General features: G+C 44.3%; 3 protein-coding genes across 3 annotated transcripts in view; 1 reads left to right on the forward strand and 2 right to left on the reverse strand.

The window, feature by feature from the left end:
- Positions 1–1,964: 1,964 nt before the first annotated feature.
- LOC128730416 (probable ribonuclease ZC3H12C) lies at positions 1,965–13,729 on the reverse strand. The gene is made up of 5 exons (XM_053823464.1): positions 13,367–13,729; positions 4,101–4,922; positions 3,534–4,020; positions 2,626–3,440; positions 1,965–2,549 (listed from the first exon to the last, which is right to left on the reverse strand). Exons 1-5 carry the CDS (start codon positions 13,727–13,729, stop codon positions 2,247–2,249), a joined length of 2,790 nt encoding a protein of 929 aa, XP_053679439.1. The 3' UTR covers positions 1,965–2,246.
- Positions 13,730–14,881: 1,152 nt separating this feature from the next.
- Positions 14,882–21,022, reverse strand: LOC128721861 (importin subunit alpha-3). The gene is made up of 5 exons (XM_053815660.1): positions 20,888–21,022; positions 19,373–20,254; positions 18,955–19,281; positions 18,708–18,884; positions 14,882–18,642 (listed from the first exon to the last, which is right to left on the reverse strand). The coding sequence occupies exons 1-5, from the start codon at positions 20,954–20,956 to the stop codon at positions 18,541–18,543; spliced, it is 1,557 nt and encodes a 518-aa protein (XP_053671635.1). The 5' UTR covers positions 20,957–21,022; the 3' UTR covers positions 14,882–18,540.
- A 542-nt stretch (positions 21,023–21,564) lies between these two features.
- LOC128722083 (40S ribosomal protein S15) overlaps positions 21,565–21,579 on the forward strand; it is a 622-nt gene continuing 607 nt past the window's right edge. Inside the window, exon 1 of the mRNA XM_053815906.1 lies at positions 21,565–21,579. This exon is cut by the window's right edge and continues 607 nt beyond it. The gene's annotated coding sequence lies outside the window, so the exon portion shown is untranslated.

A 21,579-nucleotide genomic window follows, 5' to 3' on the forward strand; every position in this document is an offset into this window, starting at 1 on the left:
ACAGAAGAGCATGCATCGTAGAGGTTGCCCCAGGTCCTGAGTTCTCGTCCGTAAGTATTACACAATCGCGCTGGTACGCGTTTGTCAAATTCGATTGCTTGCTCCCTCTAGTGTACCAATCGTGGCTATCGTGGCTCTTTTTTGTGCGTGGTTATAGGATATGGCAGGCAATAAACACAGAACAATATATTTTAAAACCTTTCTCTCTGTTTTGAAACAATTCTCACTCTGCCCTTGCCCACGTGTCTTACGGATTCTTTCGCGCCAACGTGTTAGCCGCCATATTTAAAAATATAAACCTAATAACGATTAGACATGCGCGAAGACATTACGATACGATAGGGCAAAGTATTTGTGAGAATTCAGATCAGCAAAACCATAGCAAATTAAATCTCATTTATAATGAACACTGAAATAATGAACGACATAGTTATCATTTAATACAGCAGTATACATCGAACCGAAAACAGTCGGAAGGAGCGAAGTCAGCAAGTTGAAATTAAACAAAAACAGGTGCAACAGGGGTTATGGATTACAATAGAAGCCGTGAAACGTGAGTAAAGATTTTTACACAGGCAATTCCAGATTGTCGGATCTTGTAAATCTTTATTTGCCAAGCTATTATCGTCAGCAAACATTTTGCTTTAAATCAGTTGCAATTTAAACCAAACCTTCTCTGGAGGACTGTTCTGAATTGCAGTGGCTAGATGTTGTTAACTTTTTGTATTTTGTTTCATTCTTTTAAATACTTGTGCTCAATGCTCATTTCACTATTTCCGATGATCAATGGTGATAAACGGAAATGCACGGATATTTGCATTCTTCTGTTTAACTTTATTCTATACTATATTTCTAATTTCACGGACTGTGATAAAACCCGGTTAGTTCTTCAACGACCTTCATTTTTATATCTCTCTGTTTTCTCATCTCATCTGTCTTGATTTTTTTGTTGCTGTTCTCGTTTCCTGACTCTACTGGCTTGTGGTGTATGCGTAATTAATGGGAGGAAAATCGTCGAAGGATGCAAAAGAAAGACCCATGCAATGAGGGCAATACGATTTATCGTCTATAATATCAACGCACACCGTTAGGAATACTGAACAAATTTGGAAGCACTTCAGAGCTTTAGCAGCTGCAGTCAGACCGATCACTTAGTATTCGTCATACCTAAAACAAGCACTCCAATATGAAGTGAGGAAATGCAATCTTGCCCCGTTGTATCGTTAACGTCTATAGTCCTTTTGTGGTTCTGATGATGGACAAGACTACCATTCTGTTTTTAACAGACCCGTCACGCTGAGCATGAATGATTATTCGGAACATATCACAACCCCATACGTACCAATGCCAAGAATATTTCTTTTCTGTGCCACGAAACGAACGCAAAAAAAAATCAGCTATGTAAGATTCTGCTTTTTCTTATATAATCGTATTTCAACAAATTTGAAAGATTGTGCATAACAAACAGGAAGTCCAGATCTTTAGTTTATCTTCAACTGGTTGCATTCTTCTAGATGTTTGGAGGCACCTTTTTTTTACTAATTACAGCAATAGCAATCACTGACTTCTTTCTCTTTCCCTTTGCTCTACACCTTCTTGCTTTAGAATCGCCTCACACATCGTCTCACTAGCGGAAGTAACAGCGGAAGATTTTGGACGTTGTTGGTGGCAACGTACTGTTCGATTAAAACAAATTTGATTTTGAGATTATCGGTCACTAGGATTTGTCCCGTCTTATGCTCAACGTCATTGTTTCCATGGAGTCCTTCAATTTAATCGACAAATGAGCTCAGCGGTGAAGGACGGTTACATTTTTAAAATAAGATTCCTTTCTGCACGTTTAACGTTCTATGCCGTCAGCCTGCCTGCATGGCATCTATACTTAACATATTTTACCCCCGCCCCAAATTCGTTGGCCAACGCGAACATATGAAAGTCCTGTTGACTCGTCATTTTGAGGGCGCACATCCCGATATGCTCTATCTCGTCGCATTAAGTCAAACGATAACAGTAATGTTAAATTAAAATGATATCGCGCGTTACCTAATACAGTACGGGCGCGGCCTCTCGCCAAAATCCTGGCTTGTGGGCGAGCGTATGAGACGATAACGATAGGTAAAGTCATGCCCAAGGGTAGAAAATTGAACAAATATTGCTTAACACTACGGAGTGTTTGAGTATTCCTTGCGTCAGAGGTGACGACGGCAGAGAAGGGAGTTAGACTCGTTGCCTGTTCGCCGTCGAATTTACATCTTTTGATACATGGCCAGGATGGCGGCACAAATTTTTTGTGGGTTTGTCTCGTCCGGTAGCATTTGCATGACGGTTTGCACCTGGTCCTCGGGAAATATACTGGCCAAATGATAGTGCAACCGGCAACGGTCTTGCTGCTGCTGATGGTGATGTTGCTGCGCTGGTGTCGGCCCCCCTGGGCTGGCAGTGGGCGACCAACCGAGGTTGATTTGCGGTTCGGAAGATGAACCCGGTGGTGGACCGTTGTGACCCCAAGGCCGACTGGAATCCGGAGCCGAAGCAATGCGAGTTACATGCTACAGAGAAGCGTGAAAAGATAGAGCACGTGTTAACCACTAATCGGTGCATGAACCATGACTGTCTTGATCCTACCTGATGCAATTCCCACTGGGAGGCAGCAGATGGACGTGCACCTCCGCTCAGCGAAGGGGCCAACGGACGGTGAGGGGAGAGCTGCTGAATTACCGCAGCATGTGGCGATGGCTGCTGGGAAGCGCCTTGCTGCTGCTGCGACTGCTGTTGGGACGATTGCTGCTGAAGCCTTTGCATCTGATAAATGCGAGGGTCACATCCAGCGGGATTGAGCGTGAGCTGGCGTTGCAGCTTGCGGTGTAGATTCACACTATCCACTAGTCCGCTAGGGTCGCTCGGATCCAGAGACGGAGCAGGCTGCCCGGCTGACGATGACCCGACACTTCCACTACCTCCTGCACCTGCACCGATAGCCCCCTGTCCACTGGCCCCTGTCACGGTTTGCTGTTGCGGAGGTGGTTGGGAGGGTTGTTGCTGCCGCGGCCACAGTGCCTGAGCTCCACCGCCATAGCAGCCAGCATGATGAAGACCTGCGCGGTGTCCTCCGCCACCACCATACGGTGGCTCGTTAGACACGTTTTCTATGCTATGAGATTTAGGGAATATCTGTTGCACGTCCACCATACTGGCGTGTTGATGAAGCTGCTGCTGTTGCTGCTGTGCCGACGGGTCCCAAGAGAGAGGCATATTACTGGCCACTGGTGAAGTATGGAAAGGCATTTGTTGGGATGAAGCCGGTTGCTGTTGCTGCTGACGTGCCACTTGATGCGGCAACGCATGTACAGGTGGTATTAAGTCCGAGTGGTGAACTGCTCCATGACTAATACCGTATGTGGAGCTCGTACTATCAGACGGCACATTCGATCTCGTACGACCTGAAGGAATAAGGTAAATAACATTTGTACATTCGCGTGACTAAAATTCGTCAAAAATCACGCCCTAATGGACGGCGACGTGGCAACACTTACACAATGTTTTCCGTTTGTCATTAGTGGGACTAGTCTCGTTGCTGTTGTTACTTAGGGGAACACTGAGTGATTTCCTTTGAACCGCGCTGCGGCCTCCAGCTCCGATTCCCGTGCATCCCGCTTGCTGGTCGTGTCCGTTTCGCGCCTGTAGATGCCGCGCCGCGTACTCCGACAAGCGCTCGGTGACAGACTTGTGTGGCAGACTGCCCCGTTCCGGATGGTAGAATTTGCACTTATTTCCATAGGTGCACTTCTTGCCGTACGGGCAGGGAGGCGGCGGGTCGCCCTTGCGAGGCTGCTTCCTCAGGAAGTTCTCCAGGGTGGGTCCTGAGCGGCCCAGCGGATCGTCTGGCGGCATGAAACGATCGTTTACGAACGAGTACATCAGTACGCGCTCTTCGACGACCTTCTTGAACTCAGAACTCTCCTGCACCAGGTCGCGATAATTGTCGTTCGACACGACGATGCCATCGTTGTCTGCTGCTAGCTGCGACGAGAATATGCACCAGAACGGATCATATGATTTTCCCCTTTCCTTGTCCAAGGAGCATAACCAAGACTACCTACTTTTAAAATGTATCGATCATCGTAACACACCATTCTCTTTCCACCGACCAGTCGCGAAGGCGTGAATACCAACATTCGCTCTTTCTCCAGCTCGTTCAACATCTCGCCATCTTTGACGGGGTTGTCAGGACGCGAGCTCTCCTTACGCCACTTGGGCACAAACACGGTGATGTCCTTGTGGCCTCGGTTCTTGAACCAATCCACACACAGTCGGATACCGCGGCAGGAGAAGACCTCTTTGTTACCGTGGCTCATCGCCACATTGCTCCCGTCTATCACGATCGGGCGCAGAGATTCTTCACAGGCACTCGACGAAGAAGGGATCCCCAGACCGGATACGGAAGTCGGCAGCTCGGTCCCAAGCCCGTGTCCTCCCGCCTCGCCAATACCGTGGTGCGCGTGGCAGTCGGCCGTAAACTCGCTGCCGCATTTCGCACCAGGTTGCGAGCCAAGCTTGATCAGCTCCGCGAGAAGCTCGTTTTGAGCCGGATTGGGTCCCAACCGCTGCAGCGCTGCTTGCACCAATTTTTCGGTGTAACCGAGTTTAAGCGCAAATTCCACCCGCTGCTGGTAACCCGGGGAATGCTCGGGGACGGACGTCGTGGTCGGGGATACTGCTGCTGTAGGCGAGACGTCCTTGCCATGGTGTCCTTGCTGGTGAGTCCCGGCTGCAGTGCTGACACTTACGTACTCAGCGAATTCCTGGCCGAGCGTGTCACTCGTCGTACGGGACACTTGCTCGTGCGAAAGGTCCTCTCCGTCGCAGTCGCTGTCATAACTAGAGTCCTCAGCCTCATTCGTACAAAGCGAGTCAATGAATTGCTAAGCCAAAGAAACAACAACAATAAATCGTTATAAATTGTTAAATAAAAAAAGCACAAAATGCACCACATAGTCAAGAAGCGCATGTATTTGTTATAAAAAAACGTATTTCTCTATCTTTCAAGAAGTGGGATTAAAATGTTTGCTTGTAAAATTACCCTTCTTGCATGTTATAAAATGTTCCTATACGAAAAACGTTTACAATTTTACCAACTTATTCGCGAATTAGCTTTTCGCGGATTTGATGGCGATCACAATTAAATGCAAAAAAGCACACTCTCGGTCTTCTTATGGAGACGAAATAAACCACACACTGAACCGGATGTAGACGAACGAATGACACCTGACAGAAAGAAGCGCGACAAAGTGGTGGATTTAAATTTGCAAGGCCAACTGCTTCGCACGACCCCAACAACCGGATGATCAATAGCGGGGGTTCGCCGCCAAATAGGAGCATAGCCGTGTGAATTTGGGGAAAATTTACCTTCGGATTGAAATTACTCGTGATGAGCATTGTTGCGAGCTAGTTTGTTCACTGCACTATTGCCAATCCTTCGCAGCAGGATAACGTGTGTGGATGATCACCAACGACGATCACTAACGCGGGGGACAAACTGCGCTTCTGCCGTACGCACATTCACGTCTCGTCCCGGATCCGGCGCAATCAACAGGTACGTCCGTGCGCTTAGTTCGCACGCATAACACTTCGCCCCAGCAGAAGTGGTGGGGAGACCCAACAAATACGGATGTGCTTCTTCTCACTCGCTTCTCTCCACTGCCCTGCGAGCCCAGCGGGAATACGCGCAGGGGAAGTCGGTGAACTTTGCGATGCGCGGCGGAATTGCGAACGCGTGTTTAACCTCTTTTCACAGCACGCAGATACGCGACGGACCGCAGGCTATCAAAACTCGTTCACCGGAGAACCCGGACTTGGACGGCGGAATGTACGAAATTCGAGTGACGTCACGGCAGTAGGCCCGTCAGATCACCTGGTCGTTCGAACGCGCTCTCACTTGCTCGCTCGCTCACTCGATCCCTTTATTTCTCTCTCTCTCTCTCTCTCTCTCTCTCACTCTATCTCTCTTTTTCTCCCTCTCGCACTGACACGTTCTCTATCTCGTTCTCACTCCCACGAACGCGTGTGCTCATTCAAAAACCCCGTACGAAACTCGCGCGCGCAGCTTCCCTCGCGATCGTGATCAATGCGCGATCGTGCTTTTTCCCTTGGCCGACCGCTGGAATGCTGGTTGCTTTTGCTTACACTTGCTGTAGCAGTGGCGCGTGACGTCAGCAGATCGATCGATCGCAACGATCGAGAGCTCGATCGTGGCTCCCAGGGGAGCGTACGCGCCACCAGTCAGGGAATATCAGCCCAGAATTACACGAGCTCACCACTTTTCGCCGTTCCAATTCGCACTAGCCAAGGTGCCACATAAACAAACAAATGTCACGTAAATGCACGCACCGCGAGCTGGCGATCGCTCCCGCTTGATCGGTTCTCGTTCGTGTCTCCTTGCGACGGCTGTTACTCCTGCACGCCAACGACCAGCGGCTCGACTCTCCACTCGTCCATCAAAGTAAACATCCTCTTTCGGTACACGTGCACTCGCGGGTTGGGTGATGGTAACGCTGCGCGCACGGTAATGAGCAAACGCAGTTGTTGATTTAGGCGCGGCGGCGCTAATCCCAACTTCCGCAATTTACTTTGCAATCACACTACGGATTTCGTTTTACGGCACTGTCACGGCCACGTACGCGTACAGCTATCTCATCGGCTCAGGCTCGATCGAAACAGAAAACGACTGTGGACAACAGGAAAACGCGACTTGCGATTCGCAACGGCGTTGAAAAGCTCACGAAAACACGATCCCGCACACGCACAATCAACTCGTCGTCTTGAGCGGTGGACCTCGACTGTTTTCCATTCATTTGACGTAGCAAAATTTCAATTCCGATTTCTCGCGCCTCGGCCGGCCTAACCTAGCGCGTCGCCCCACCATTCGCAGGAAGCAGGCGAACCCACCAACCAGATCATGTAGTGCCGGGTCTGGCAGATAGTGTGTGGCAGGGGTGAACTGATCACGAAGCGCGAGGCGAAAATTCTCTCTCTTTTCTCTTTCGGCGAGGCCGCGAAACGCACGACGTACGCGTGCAGGGAAGCAAAGATTGTGTGTCACGGCCCGATGACGGACACGGATTCGGACTTCGGACACGGGAATGGTCCTCGGTAGGAGAAGTCACCATCGTCCACACAAACAGCAGGATGCTGAAGTGCGGATACCAGGAGTTTTAGTTAAGCCAATTTTACAACACTATCCTATCTGCCGCAAAAATATTGTAGTAATGCATGCTAATGCCGTGTTTGCTGCATATCCGTAAAGAGAACTGTCGTGAAAATTTCCAAGTCATATAAAGCCTTAAGAAGTCATCCCTTGACCGTACAATGGTTGTTGAGCCATCCAAGAAGAAGAATAAGGTTAGTCCACTACGTATCCCAGCTACATTCCACGATGAAGATGTTGCAATTGGGCGCTTGACGAGAACAACTTTCGGTGAGCTTTTAGGATCTACTTTAGCACATACACACGCATTTTATGCATGCGTGAATGATCGCTATCCCTTCTAACTGTATAGTGCACATTTGGATGTCATTCATATCGGATTAACAGAACAGAAACGCGTTGTAGAAATGACTTGTAACACTCCACGTGTTTGCAAATTCCCGACGTCATGGTTAGGATGTCAGACTGCATACGATTTGCACAGCTAAATTACAATAATGATCCGACGAAGCACAGGCGTACAACGATCCTGGAAGGATCGGTTCTTTGTTTCGATATGCTTCGGTTTTCCGCAGATCCGTTCTGAACGAACAAAAACCATGAATCCCCGGCGATCTTTCATTGAAGAAGCTTTAAGAAGGTTTCTGAGCCACAGTGCTTCCTGAAAAATTTTGCATCTAATCTTTCATAAACGACATGCTTGAAGACGACAGACCCAAATGATTCAACCAGCTCCAAATTTTGGACAGTACATCGGATGTCGATTGAAGGCACGGGCCATCCATGGTCCAATTCACGTTCACGTCAAAACTTGCCATTTTTCTTTTAAGAGTGGCTGGAAACACTTTTCTGCGATTACTCTTCCTTTAATCTTGCCGCGGTGCTTTAGCATTTCGTGAGCCAATAGAGGTGATTAGATTTGTTGCAGCAATTCAATGTTCAAAAGACGCGTTTTTCACTAGCGACAATTGACTGTCTGCCAGAAGTAGTATGATAGTACTAGGCTTATATTTCTATTCGTTTCTATTCGTTGGTGCGCTTGTTTTTTGCGAGCTTATTTCTATTGCTCGTAAAAATGGCGATTATTGATTGGATCAAATGTTACACTGGTAAAAATTGAAAACAATAATAAAGGTGGCATTATTTGGCTCCTTCGAACCGATTTTTTGAGCTTACGTAACACTTAATTTGGATCAGAAACTGGTTTCATAGACTGTTGAAATTTAGTTTTACTTCGGTTGCTGAGAATAACCTGAGCGTACGGGGAAATATTACATACATGCAAAAATCGCAAAAATTGAACACTATTTCTTCTATATGTTGTGCACTAAAGTTTCGCCAACACTAGCGCAATTGCGGGTTGCTTGGTTTGGATTATTTTTTTTCTTCAAAAAATTTCCACTCGTCACTAAACATAAGACATGAAAATGATAAACCGAAACATGAAACACTTGGGTCGCGATCAAAAGCTCGTATCTCTTGTTGTTGCGGATTTGCTTAACCTAACTTGGAAGGGCTTACAGGAACCTCAGTTTCATTTTAAACCATACCGTTACATGGCATGCCATGGTTCTCGAAATTTTGTAAGATCGTTCGGATGAGCAATCAACGCAAACCATTCGATTTGGGGTACAACGACCATGCCTTCCGATGGTTATGCAGCCTTTCCCCCTTCTTAGTGGCCCTTTCTCTCACGCTTAACTCACGATCACCCACTGATGGACATCGATGGTGATGTGTTTCGTTCGTTTTCGATGCCTGACCCACCGTTTGACGTTGGAGGCAAAGCTGCGAACGGTAAACAAACGAAGCGTTTTCTCCCGGACCTTAGCCCGGACGGTTTCAATCGAGTGGGCCTCGGGCTTTTCCACGATCAAGAGGAAAGGAGGAAAACGCTTTCTCTTTCTTTACCTGCCCCAACTGCAGTTCCATATCGTGGATGCTCCATCGCTGAATGAAAGAGAGAGGGCTTCAAAGCTCTGTTCGCATTGTTTTCTTTCTCTCGCTTTCATGCACACATACGGGCAACGCACACGTTTAGGTTTGCAGTTTCTTTATCTTTCTAGCAAACCCGCCTTACAAGCAACAAAATGCAGTTGTTTGTAGACGTAATGTACAACCCCCGCTCGTACATCTGCTCAAAGAGAAGGAGTGTTCAAACGACACCAGATCCGGCATCGATACAAGAAGCATAAGCTCTGCGCTTCTTCGTTCGAAACGACAAACATATCGATACTGATAAATGGATATCATATTATACAACATTGATAAGAACCTGGTTCACACATGAAGATTCAATTATAACTTCCATTTTGATTCTCGCCCCATAGATTGAAGATCGTCAATTACCGCAGCAATTCTATTGGATAAGAATCTCCCAGGTCTGCAAGTAACTCCGGTCGTTCCGGATCTTGCCGCGAGGATCGGCGATATGTGTGATTCATATTTCCTTGCGTCAGTTCATTCAACCGACACCCGGATTTGAGTTCCACATCACCGGGGCCACCTACAAGTCCAGTCTGGCACTGGAGCAGCAGGGCATGCTGGTCGCAATCGCTAATAATTTTTACATCCGGATTTGAGTCGGTTCCTCTCTGAGCTTCGGTTAGCAACCACATCTTCACCCTATGGCAGGACGCCGCAAGCATAAACCGGAAGATTACTGCGAGTGGAGCAACAAGGAATACCCCCAGATCGGCAACTCTCCCTTAATGGCAACGCGGCTTATGCTTTATGCCACCGTTCCGCAACGACCCGGCGCGAGTGAAAGTGCCCTCTTCGCATTCACCTGGGGGAGTGATATCTTTGGGGGAAGAAAAGCGAGGGTTTCTCTTGGCGACCGCTTCCAATGTATCCGGCTATTTTTACTCTCCAAAGCCAGCGACAGACGTGTTTGCTGGCAAACTGATGGGGCCATCGCTAACCGGAAGTTCGGAGTCCTTTAAGAAATTGGAAGAATAAACTCGGACTAGCTGAAAATTTAAATTTCGGCAGGCTACAAGCTAAAGCCATCTACTCTCTGTTAAATGTTAGACGCTTTATAAACGTTTCGTGCTATACGCCCTTACAGTTGAGACCAGACTCATATCTTTGGATTCTGCAGCCCAAGTAGTGCGAAAAATACAACAACAAATAGAGGATATACGACCATTGCTTCAGTATAACGATCAAATTCCAAAATTATGTTTTAAAGCTAAAAAAAATGAGCCCATCAGAAGGAAGCCTGTTAGGAGTTGGGGGGTTTAAATACTGCTACGATCAGGAAAGAGCAGTACGTTAAGCTCCAGAGGGCACCATCATACTCGGCATGACATCCGGTTCAAATTTATCTACCTTGCAACGTGAGGCGCGTAGATAATGCAAAGTACTCCAATAACGCGAAGCATGAATGAGTTTATTTTTGTTTCTCATTCACGAGGACTACCCATCGTTTGCCATAATGAGTTGAAATTACACCTCGCTATTTACTGCAACGCACGGTATTTTAAAAAACCAACATGGGATTGGTCCGACTAAGTGCTTCAGCTCAAATCGTTAACTTATCTAATAAAAGGCAGAATTATACCCAGTTCAAAACGTACATGACGAACTTTCATACGACATTAGCGCCATTCTACTGTGTCTCGATAAAGACATCTAGAGGACAAAGATATAAAGCAAAGTAATCGTGTTTTAAAATTTCCACCTCATCAAGATCATTTTATTTTCTCCAATCTGAGCTACGATACAAATTAACTGACGCTGGAAATCCAACAAGCGCGAAATTATTGTATATAAATATGTCTCATCTGCTCTGTATGAATTTCTGAATTTTAAATCATGGAAATCTTTCGCTCCATCTAGCATCACTCTCTGCGTGCATTTGCCGCCAGTCTGATCAAAATCTCAAACGTGTATTAGTCGCGGTATCTACAGGGCCTAGGAGTACAGTTACAATGCCATTGGTTTTTGCTAACACTGGTTAGTTTATTGCACAAATTCAAACCCGGATGTGCCCGACGGATAGCCACGGTGGGCCGCGGTCAAAGGCGGTTGTTGATAGCGGCGTCTGTTCGTCGCTGGATGACTGACTCTGAAAATTATCCGTTTAGTGTAGGTCTTCTCGACTTCTCTTCCTCTCTTTTTCTCTGTATCTCAACATCTCACTCCTTAGCTTGAGGGTTGGGGCTTTTTCGCCTCGCAGTTGTTTTGGAATATTTTATTCTCACATCCTCAAATTCTAGCTCTATCTCATTTTATCCAAGGCTTTTGTTTGATGGTTCACCATTCTAATATACAATACCGCGTTCATCATCGCTGTCTGTTTTACAACAAACAACAGGTTGAGAACAGAGCATAATATGCAGCTCCAGGGGCACACCGCAAACAAATTTCAATGTTTTCGAGTTTCATCATTAGCGAAAGATGATTACTAAACCAAGCTAAACGCTAGAATCGAATCCTTTTCAAAATTTCATATCGGAAAATGATGTCTTATTAATTTTCGATACTCAGACCTTTTGAGGATAAGTATCACAGTACCATTGGAATGTTATTATATGATTGAAATTTAATTTTGATTGTGTCTGTCTCTACGAATATAAATCTAATATGATATTGCACATAAACCATTTGACATAATCAGTGTGCAGGTTCCAAGAGATTAGAGTGACTTTCGTCAATACAGCAACTTGAATGGTGAGAACTCATTCCTTTTTGTCACACGCTTTGCTTCTGCTCACCCATTCCAGTGATCACGAGCGACAAGCAAGCAAGCCAGTCTGTACGACACTTCAAGCATATCATTCTAAATTTAACCCAATGACGACACTGGTTTAAGATCAAGAACCCGATCAATGATCAAGAGAAGCTTTACCCTGTCCACGGAGAATGAAATCAGATTTTTTTAGATTTTTTCAAAGGCACTAGTAGCATTATGTCTTGTCTCTCCATTGGTATTCTAAGTAAGGGAAGTTTATTTTAATTAGGAATTTTTTTTTAGTTTTAATCATTACATAAGAGAATGGTTTTTCCTAAAATAGAATAAACGAACGAAATTTAAACAAAATAAATTCCCAGTATTTTCGTGTGTTCCTCTCTGCCGTTTAAAAGTTTCGTGATAAATGTTATCGTATCATGTGGTGATATAAAATGAGATTAAATAGTAATATAGGATTGCGGAGAGGACGACGGGGCTCGACTGCTAGCTGGCTCGATTTCGGTAAGCGGTTGTAGCGCCTGATAATAATGAATCATTTTTGAGAACTAAAAATTTTCGATTTAATCATAAGGTGGACACGCTGCTTGTAATGCAAATGTCCGGAATAATAATAATATTTTTTACTTAATTTTTCTTATCATGATTCTATTCTACTGTAGTGATCGACAGTATCAAAGAACTGAACAGAAAAAATATAATTGAAAAATCGCTCTAACTACACACCTGGATTACATTTTAGTGCGCATGTTGTTGGACCAGTTGCAACCGGTTTCTTTTCAGATCACAGCAAAGTTTTTGGTCAATGAGATCTATGCACGGAAAACAATCACCGCAATAATCAGCGAATGGTAGCTTATAAAACGAAAGTAATTGCAGATAAGAAATAAATTGATTGTTCCTGGGCTTGTTACCCCAGAGTTCGGGGAAGCCCTTTCTATGACAAATTTACAATACCGTTGTTTATCCCGTATCCAGCATATCCACTACGGTAATAAAAATTGCGAAATGGGAGCGCGCACAATAAATTAATCTACAGGACGTTGAGCAAGTGTCCGTTCATCAGATAGCACATAAGCTTCTGATCTGGATGTTGATCATAAGATCTTTTCCGTGTGATTGAATTGAGTGTTTAGATCGATGCAATCAAAAACGATACAGCGACGTGTTACCAAAAAGAACAAAATTACTGACTTCGCTGATGGATTGTGACCGAAAGCTTGACCAGCCTGATCCGGTTTGAGGCTAGATCAGTGCATGTACAGTACAACCCTCGGCGCAACTATCGCACGCACAAAAAAAACTCGCTGTGATTGGTGGCACACGGCTGGTTAGCATGGTCTTTGATAACTGCGTAACACAGTGCATCCGCGAGACCCAATCTCTTGATCTTCGTCGAGGTTAACTGCTCTTCGGTCTTGGCACAATCAGAATACGAGCTGTATATTATACCTAAGACAGCTTACCTGAATTTGACAGATTAGGTCACCGTTGGTCAGGGGCGAAGCTACGCTTCCCGAGCATCCGGAACCTTCGTCCAAAACCAGAACCTGGAAAGTGGCAAACTGTTGCTGCTGGTAGTGCTGTTCATCCGCAGTGTAGAAGATTTCCTGTAGCTGAACACCGAAAATAGCCCTCAATTTCTCGCAAATGTTCGGTAGATTCGCGAGGTTATTTTTTCGCATGCACACGATTCCCGTGAAGGAGCGGGGTAGCAACAAATCTCCACTGTTAGCTATGGGCTGGATATTGGTTCCGGTTGCGGGACACCTCTGATGTGACGAAGCCGACGGTGATGACGACAGGTGAGTGTTATGCCTTAATTCCATTTTTTGCACACCTTTCCATGACCCGCAAACACGCTCATTAAAACAGGAACCAACTTCACTTTCAGCACGGCAGTAGCAAAAAACCAGAATCAACACAAGCTCGAATCTCGAGTCTTATGGATGCTGCTATGATCACGCATCTCACATTTAAATAGCACGCACTAGATACTATTATAACTATTTTGCTTGTCACGTTTTCTGGTTGGCAGCTAATTATCCTGGAAATTTTTCGTTGCGATGATCCGATCACTGTCTTCCCCTTTGATTCGGGCGGAATTTTGCGATGTTGCGATAGACGTTTACATTCTTCTTGTTGTTCTTTTTTTACCTTTGCAAGGCTACAAACATAATTTGGATGGGAAATCCGATTATTGCGTTCTTCTCTAGCTAGCCATCTGGCACTAGGCGTAGGATTATAGTTTCTCCATTCCAAATTAATTTACTTTTGCTAGTCATATAAATTATAGTTAATACAACTCACAATTTTGCCACAATTGTTGTAAACAATTTCTAGTTTTGTTTTGAATGACTGGAATTTTTGACACATTAGCTGATATTGGTCTTTCTACAAATGCTAGTTTACAATGTACGGTACAAAGGTTCAATCTTTAACGTGCACTGGTTGCCAGCTTTCCTGCAGCACCGTATATCAGCATATTTCAATGGTATGTTACTCTGCGCTTTAAAGAATAAGTTCAAAATAACCCCATACGTGCGTATAAATGTTAAAAACACCAGACAAACTGAAGATAGCCTATTATGAAATTTCAAATCAAGGTCACAAGATTGGGTGTATAAAGCTTTACAAGTTTGAACCTGTCCAACGATTTTTTCGCTCGAAAAACACATGGTGTTGGAGGTCAGTACAGTAAGCAGACACAACTATGGAGCGTTCCAAACAATTATTTCTGGTTTCTTGCAAACATCCTGAAAATTTAACGTAAGTATTTTAACTTGTAATGTGCAATTTTTTATACTTTACGCTTCAGCAGCAGTAATGATACTGCTGAGCTTTAGTTCTGCATAGAACAAACTTGGCCACGTTCTGGGTTACTTAAAATATTCCATTTATTACTTATCATCCAGCTAAAATCCAGCTTTTTCTTTTGGAATTCTCAAGTGAGAGAAAAGGAAACACAAAGACGCATGATGGATGCTTTATATGAATTCAATCTTGTTATTCTTTTCTTATCTCAGAAAGATACAAATTAAACATAAACTTGAAGCATAGACGGGTTTCTATGGAGTTTCGACATAAGAAGTGAAGGTCCTGATTTGTGATCTTTCTGGTATGTTTGTGTAAAAAAGTGTTGTCTTAGCCTTTTTGCATCTGGTAGTTAAAGGAAAGTAATGATTACTTTGAACGTAGTTTCAGTTTTCTCGATCTTTGTCGTTTCTTTACATCCCATGGAATAAATGGTACGTTTCCTTTTTTTTATGCTTGTGTGTTCGTGTGATTCTTATGCCTGTATATATATAAAGAATTTTTACAAATTTATATCCCTGCGCGGCTCCGATGTACACGTTTCATTTGTGACATCAACCATATTCCATCCTGGTTCGTTGAGGATGATGGTTTTCTTTAGGAAGGAGGAAAACAACGTAGTAAGCCGCCTCCAAGAAGCCCATTGGCCCCCAACTAAACATTTTGGCAAGAGGCAAACTTTTTTGTACAACATGTACATTTCAGGTCGGCCCAAACACGAAGTATCCCTGGCGTATACGGACTGACTAAAACACAAACGCCAGATCCTTTTGTTATCCGCACGAATACACGTATCTGAGGAACACGTCCGTTTTTTCATCACTGGCGTCATTTTTATGCCTTGGCCACAGGCTGAACAACTAATTCATTTGTTTAAAGCTTAACTGAATGCGATTCTGTACCCACCGTGCGGCGTAACAGGGCCGCCGAAGTAGAGTGCAGTCTCGTCTCGCTGCCAGGAGTGACCCTTACAATTGAACAGGATATACTCCTCGTAGAGCGAGAAAACGCAAAAGCGCTGCGGAGAGACCGGGTTAAGCGTGTCTCTACATAATATCGATTCGCCCCTAGCGAAGCGTCCACCGTTTCGTAAGCGATATATTTTACAACAACTTAGTATTGTTTTCGCGTTCCTGTATTCCTCAAGCATCGCGGACAGGACGTGCAATTGTTTTTGTCTTAAAATGTATGCAATCTTTCCTCGAAAAAGCTCTGGTACTGATTCGCTTCATTTTTTCTAGTAAGTCGTAGAAAATAAATTACTTTATATTTGCGTTAATATTCCGAGATGCTCTACTATGTGCAGCGGCCATCACTGATCCGCCCAGTGCGGAGGTCTGACTGCGGGATTGCAGCGCAGTGGAATCATCAATTAAAAAAGACTATTTTACAAAAATATCTTTGTTTGCTTACTAGCGTGAACGCCAAGGCAACAGTCCTCTCATAATTCTACCCTTGTCCTTTAGTATCCCGACTGACTTATCGGTTAGGGAAAAACTGCTACATTTTTGTTGATTTGCTTCTCTCCATATCTTTCCATACTCGGGAACCCCATAATTGCCATCATAATTCCACATGAGTAGAAAGTGCCTTTGATCACAAAACATCGGAAGCCTCAATCACTGACACTTTCGGCGTCTAATTTTGATACTCTGATGTATGCCACTGTTCTCAAACGGTTTCGTCACATACACGATTCGCTAAACTTTCCTAACGTTCTCACTCTCCTTGATTTTCCACCTATTTATTAGCATTTTATTTATCCACACACAGCCCTCACACCTCTTTCGATAAATCCTTTTGATTATCCCACAATCACTCCCGACCAACGTGGGGAGAATTTCTTTATAAAAAATGCCAGCATTCGTAGTATTTCCTCATTCCGGGAATCATCATTCAACCTGTATTTTACATCTATTGACGTGTAATTGTTTTGCGAGTCCTCTGTGGCGACACGCACATCGGAAGCCGGTAACCGTCCTAGGACTCTTTCGTATCCCCTCTTGCAACAAATAACACAACAAGGAATTGAAAGAAAAAAATATCATATTAAAATGTAACAGCTAGCACACATCGTCGTCTCTTCTGAATTTGTTTTCGTCTAAAACCAAGAGGAGATATATCGATTTCTTTTCCCATTTTTCCTTCCCGTGCTGCTAGGGGCCCAGGTACTGCGATCAATCTGTTCGCATTTCGACGCCAGCTGCCCCATCAAGAATCACAATCATGTCTAACGTTGCTATCCCTTTGTTTGCTTATAAAATTATCCACACAACTCCTACTTCTTGCAGGTTTGCAGTATCATTCGGTCGTGTGTATAAATATATGTATGAATGTTTTGCTCTGTGTCAATATGTGTGCGCGAGTGTATGTATGATTCGTGGGATCTAACTTTATGTGTTCTGGCCTGTCTCGTTTTTGGGTCTTCATGTACCATTTTCCATCCAAGATTGTTCACAGGCTGCTAACTTTGATTTTAGATTGAACCTAATATTAAGTATTTGCTGACAAGACCGTAGTTTAATCTGGACTATGACAAGTGGTATGCTAATTGTGAGTGATTTCCTTAAATCTTCCACACAAATAAAGAACGATGACAAATGTTGTATTCGTCGCTATCGACATTCCGCTCTTAGATCGCCTTCAGAGCACTTCTTTTTCTATGAGGCCGTAGTGTTACTACAGCAGGATAACCTGTTAATCCAGGCTAGATATTTCCGTTTCACCTCCTTTTTTTTGCTCAATAACGTTTATATATATATATATGTTAGAAAGATACAATGACATTGCTTCTGGTTTTGTTGATACATCTTTCCTCATTTTCGTGACTTTTTCTTGCTAAGAGCTTGATAAGCAAATTCCCTTTGTTGGTATCGGAAGATAGATCGGTCAGTGGTTGCGAGAGTGAGAAGATATATACGAATAAGTCATCAGTCCTTGAATTCCAATAAATATCGATATTTATGGGTTGTGGGGTTCGTGGGATTGCTTTTGGTCCAACCACCACTAGTGCGTGCCTTGTATGAATTCTCGAGTTCCTTGGATTTAGCGGATAATTCATTTTGGCCTAACAATGAATCGATATTAGAAATTAAACTTAGTTTTACCGATATCTTCTGTCGCGGTAAATTCTCACCTAATCATGCAAGCAACACTAAAAATTCATCACTAAGTTCTACCATAGTTATTTTGCATCGGAAGGGGGCGTTGAAAAAAATCGATGATAGTGACTGACCGTGGATGATTGATGTTATATACTTCATGGTATATCATTAACTAGTACGTCGAAATTGTAGTGGATTCTCGACGTGAGTTCAGATACATCCTTACCGATACAGTTTTAAATGAGTTAAACTTCCTTTTTAGTGTAAGGAATCTCATTATGATGTCCTGACTATCTATATAGCAATAATTTCTTCATTTGGAAAACACATTTAATTGAGCTTATTGTTTTCCAAGCAAAACCCAATCGTTCATGCAACCTAAATATTGTCAAAATAAAAATATAAAGCACATTCCTGTTCTTATGTGAATTTTCTGACTTATCTGTTTTTGTTTGTGGGAGATTTTTGATCAGATTAAAATTTATCAAATATTTTAAATGCTTTTCCATCGTTGATACAGCCGTGCAAAAGCAAGTCCTAAACGTAGCGTTTGTATCGGAAACTGTTGTTACATAGGATTAGCTGGTCGACGAGTTGTAACTTTCCCACCAACGCACTCTGACGTAATTCGCTAATGAATTTGAATTCTGAATGTGTATATTCGTATGATCGATCCAGTGTGCAGAAACTCTATCTAATTCCCCAAATTATTCGCATGCGATTTAGAAATTGAACCCATCGCGGGGAATGTTTGGGTTTTGGTTGAACTGGAACGCATTTTCATCGGCCGCGGGTCTTAGATCTTCCAGGGCGGCTTCGTCCACCTAAAATGATACCAATAAAATGTGAACGATCCATCATTCGAACCAACTCTACGCGAGTTACTTACATCTTCCGAGAAGAACTGCTCGATAATGTCATAGGCCAGCTTGTAAATATCCACGTTCTCATGATTTTGCAAAACTTCAATCTTCGACACGCCATCACACTCTTCGATCATGTTTGCGATGTGTTCTGCATGCGGTCCAGCCAACTTTAGCATATTATTGATACCATCCAATATAACCTATAATATCCAAACGAACATTAATCACAACAGCCCATCTGTTTCAATCTCGGAAAATTCCTATACTTACATTGATTACTTGACAATCTTGGCAAACAAGCAGATCGCAGAATGGTTTAATGGCACCATCATTTATTAGCTGCGCAACCTGCTCACGGTTGCCGCTAATGGTCAAGTTGCTGATCGCCCAGGCCGCCTCCTTTTGTGTGTGGAAGTCGCCAACCTTCAGATTTTCAATTACCTTTGGCAGCAGACCCGCGTCAATAACGGCCTGGACCTGCGACTGATTGCCCGCTGTAATGTTGGACAAGAACCAAACTGCTTCCTTGCGAATCTTGTCCTTGCTGTGTGTCAAGAGCTTCGGGAAGTGCGACAACGCGTCACAGTTTAGCACGACCTTAAAGCAAATGGAGTGATTTAATTTCTTACCCGTCGCGTGCAGTTCGTACATTTGTATGAGAAAATCCATTCACTATTCTTATAATTACCTGCGTCTGATCATCCGAGCCAGTTACGATATTTCCGACTGCACGCAGGGCGGCTGTTTGTACCTTCACCTCCACGTGAGACAATAGCGGTATTAACTTTGGCACCACGCCGCTATCGATAACGAGTTGGATCTGCTCGTTACCACCGTCGGTCAGATAGCTCAACGCCCACACGGTGTCCACGAGGATATTGATGTCCGTATGATGAATCAACACGTTCAGGGCCGGCAAAATTTCGAGAATCGTTGCGGCCGGTGGTGGCGGATCTTTGTTGCGACACAGATTCACGATTACCCACGTGACGTTGCGCAAGAAAGGAATCGGGATGTTCGGCTGGATGAATTTCAACAGCGGCTGCACCACACCAAGTTTAATCACGTAGTCGCGAAGGCTCGGTCCGTCCCCGATGATGTTGCCAAGAGCCCAAACTGCCTGTTCACACACGTTTGGTGCCGGTGAACCGAGCAAACGCAGGAACAGTGGAACGGCTCCGGCTCGTACGACCTGGTTTGTCTGAACCGATGTTCCAGACGCGATATTCGTGAGGGCCCAAGCGGCCTCAAACTGCAGCACTTGGTTGTCATCCTGCTCGAGGCAACTGACTAATATCGGGAGGATTCCGCTGTCGATGAGATTGTCAATCGGTGGATTGCGATCCGAGGACAGTAATCGGCGTGCGGCTTGAACTGCGGCTAGCTGTCCCTCCTTATCTTTGCTATTGGCGGCCTTGTCGACGAGTTTCTTCAGGTTCGTTTGTAGTGTGTAGTCCTCCTCGTCCGTCGATTCTGTGGTTTGAGGAACGTTGCGCCGCTTGAGGATAGTCTCTTCACGTTTGTTTTTGCGCAGTTCTACCGTGACCTCCGTGCGTCTTCGTCGCATTTCCTGTAAAACGGCAGATAGGAAGCGCAAAATGTATAACCATCGGTTACTTTCATTCTTATTTCCTGTCCCATTGTTGAGTGTGTGCGGTGAGCGTAGTTCGAAAGAAAACAAAACACAAATCACCATAAAAAATTCTTCGAACAACGACTTTAATTTTCAGAGTGCTCTTCCACAAGCTAGAATGTCTGAGAGAACTCGCTATACCGCAAAGCTTAAAGTTGTTCCAAATAACTACTCCATTGTAATCACGGTAGTGAGCTCGAGTCAGTTTTTAGAAAATCTGGCACTCCAATGACTAGTTAGGTGAATGGTGTTGGCTTTCAGCGGTGGAAGGGAGGTGCGAATTGCTCAATGAAGAAATAAAGACCAGAACATTCTCGGTCTTATCTCAATTTTTTCATCACCACTTTCCGTCGGAAGAAAAGATCGTATTCGCACGACACATCCCACCGAACCGGCACTCATCTCGAACACCATTTGCGCCTCGTGTGACTCAAAACGGAAACGTAATTCCCTTCTTCCGCCAGGCGCCACAGGAGCTGGTTGCACGATATGAAATTTCCTGTATGCACCTCCTACACACCGAATCCATGGCATACTTTTCTCGTTTCGATTGGTGAAAATCATACTTACATCTTGATCCTTGCCTTTGTTTTTGAATCCCTGCATCCGATTTTTCGATTGCGGATCAATCGACGCCATTTTCGTATGAGAGAAGCAAAAATCGCAAAAAACGGGACGTGAAAAACGACGTGCTGCGCGCGGCCTTCTTTTTCTTTTTGAATAGGAAAAAAGAAGAGAATAAAGCGACACGCCATGAAATTCTCACAGTGTATGGGTAAAATATGTGAGACGAGGTGGACCATAAGCCGTTTATGCCTTGCAGTTTGGATCGCCAGGTTTTCAGAGCATTCCACATTTCGTCATTCTCGCCAATTATAGTGTTGCAATACCTTGAATACGAGCATAGCGTGGATTTTGTATCCAAATGTTCATTACATACGGACAACTGTTTTTTACTCATTACTAAATTCTGCATATATTCCGTTCTAGGTAGCAAGACTCAGGCAGATCTAATCGATGAATGTAGACCACCCTCAAGGATGTGTTCAACATTTGTTTCCATTTCATGCTGTTATTTAAAATTTAACAGCAGATATGACATACGTTCATCGATGCTGCTGAAACGCGCAGGTGAATGCAATATCCGTATGGAAACATGGAAAACGCATGTCAGATGGTTGTCAAATGGTCGAACGAAACGCATTAGAAACGCACCGGGGCGTCCACATCCGTTGACAGCCCTTTTCCATCTCGTACTTCCC

The sequence above is a fragment of the Anopheles nili genome, chromosome 2 (genome assembly GCF_943737925.1).
Source record: "Anopheles nili chromosome 2, idAnoNiliSN_F5_01, whole genome shotgun sequence".
In the NCBI taxonomy this organism is placed as follows: Eukaryota; Metazoa; Arthropoda; class Insecta; order Diptera; family Culicidae; genus Anopheles; species Anopheles nili.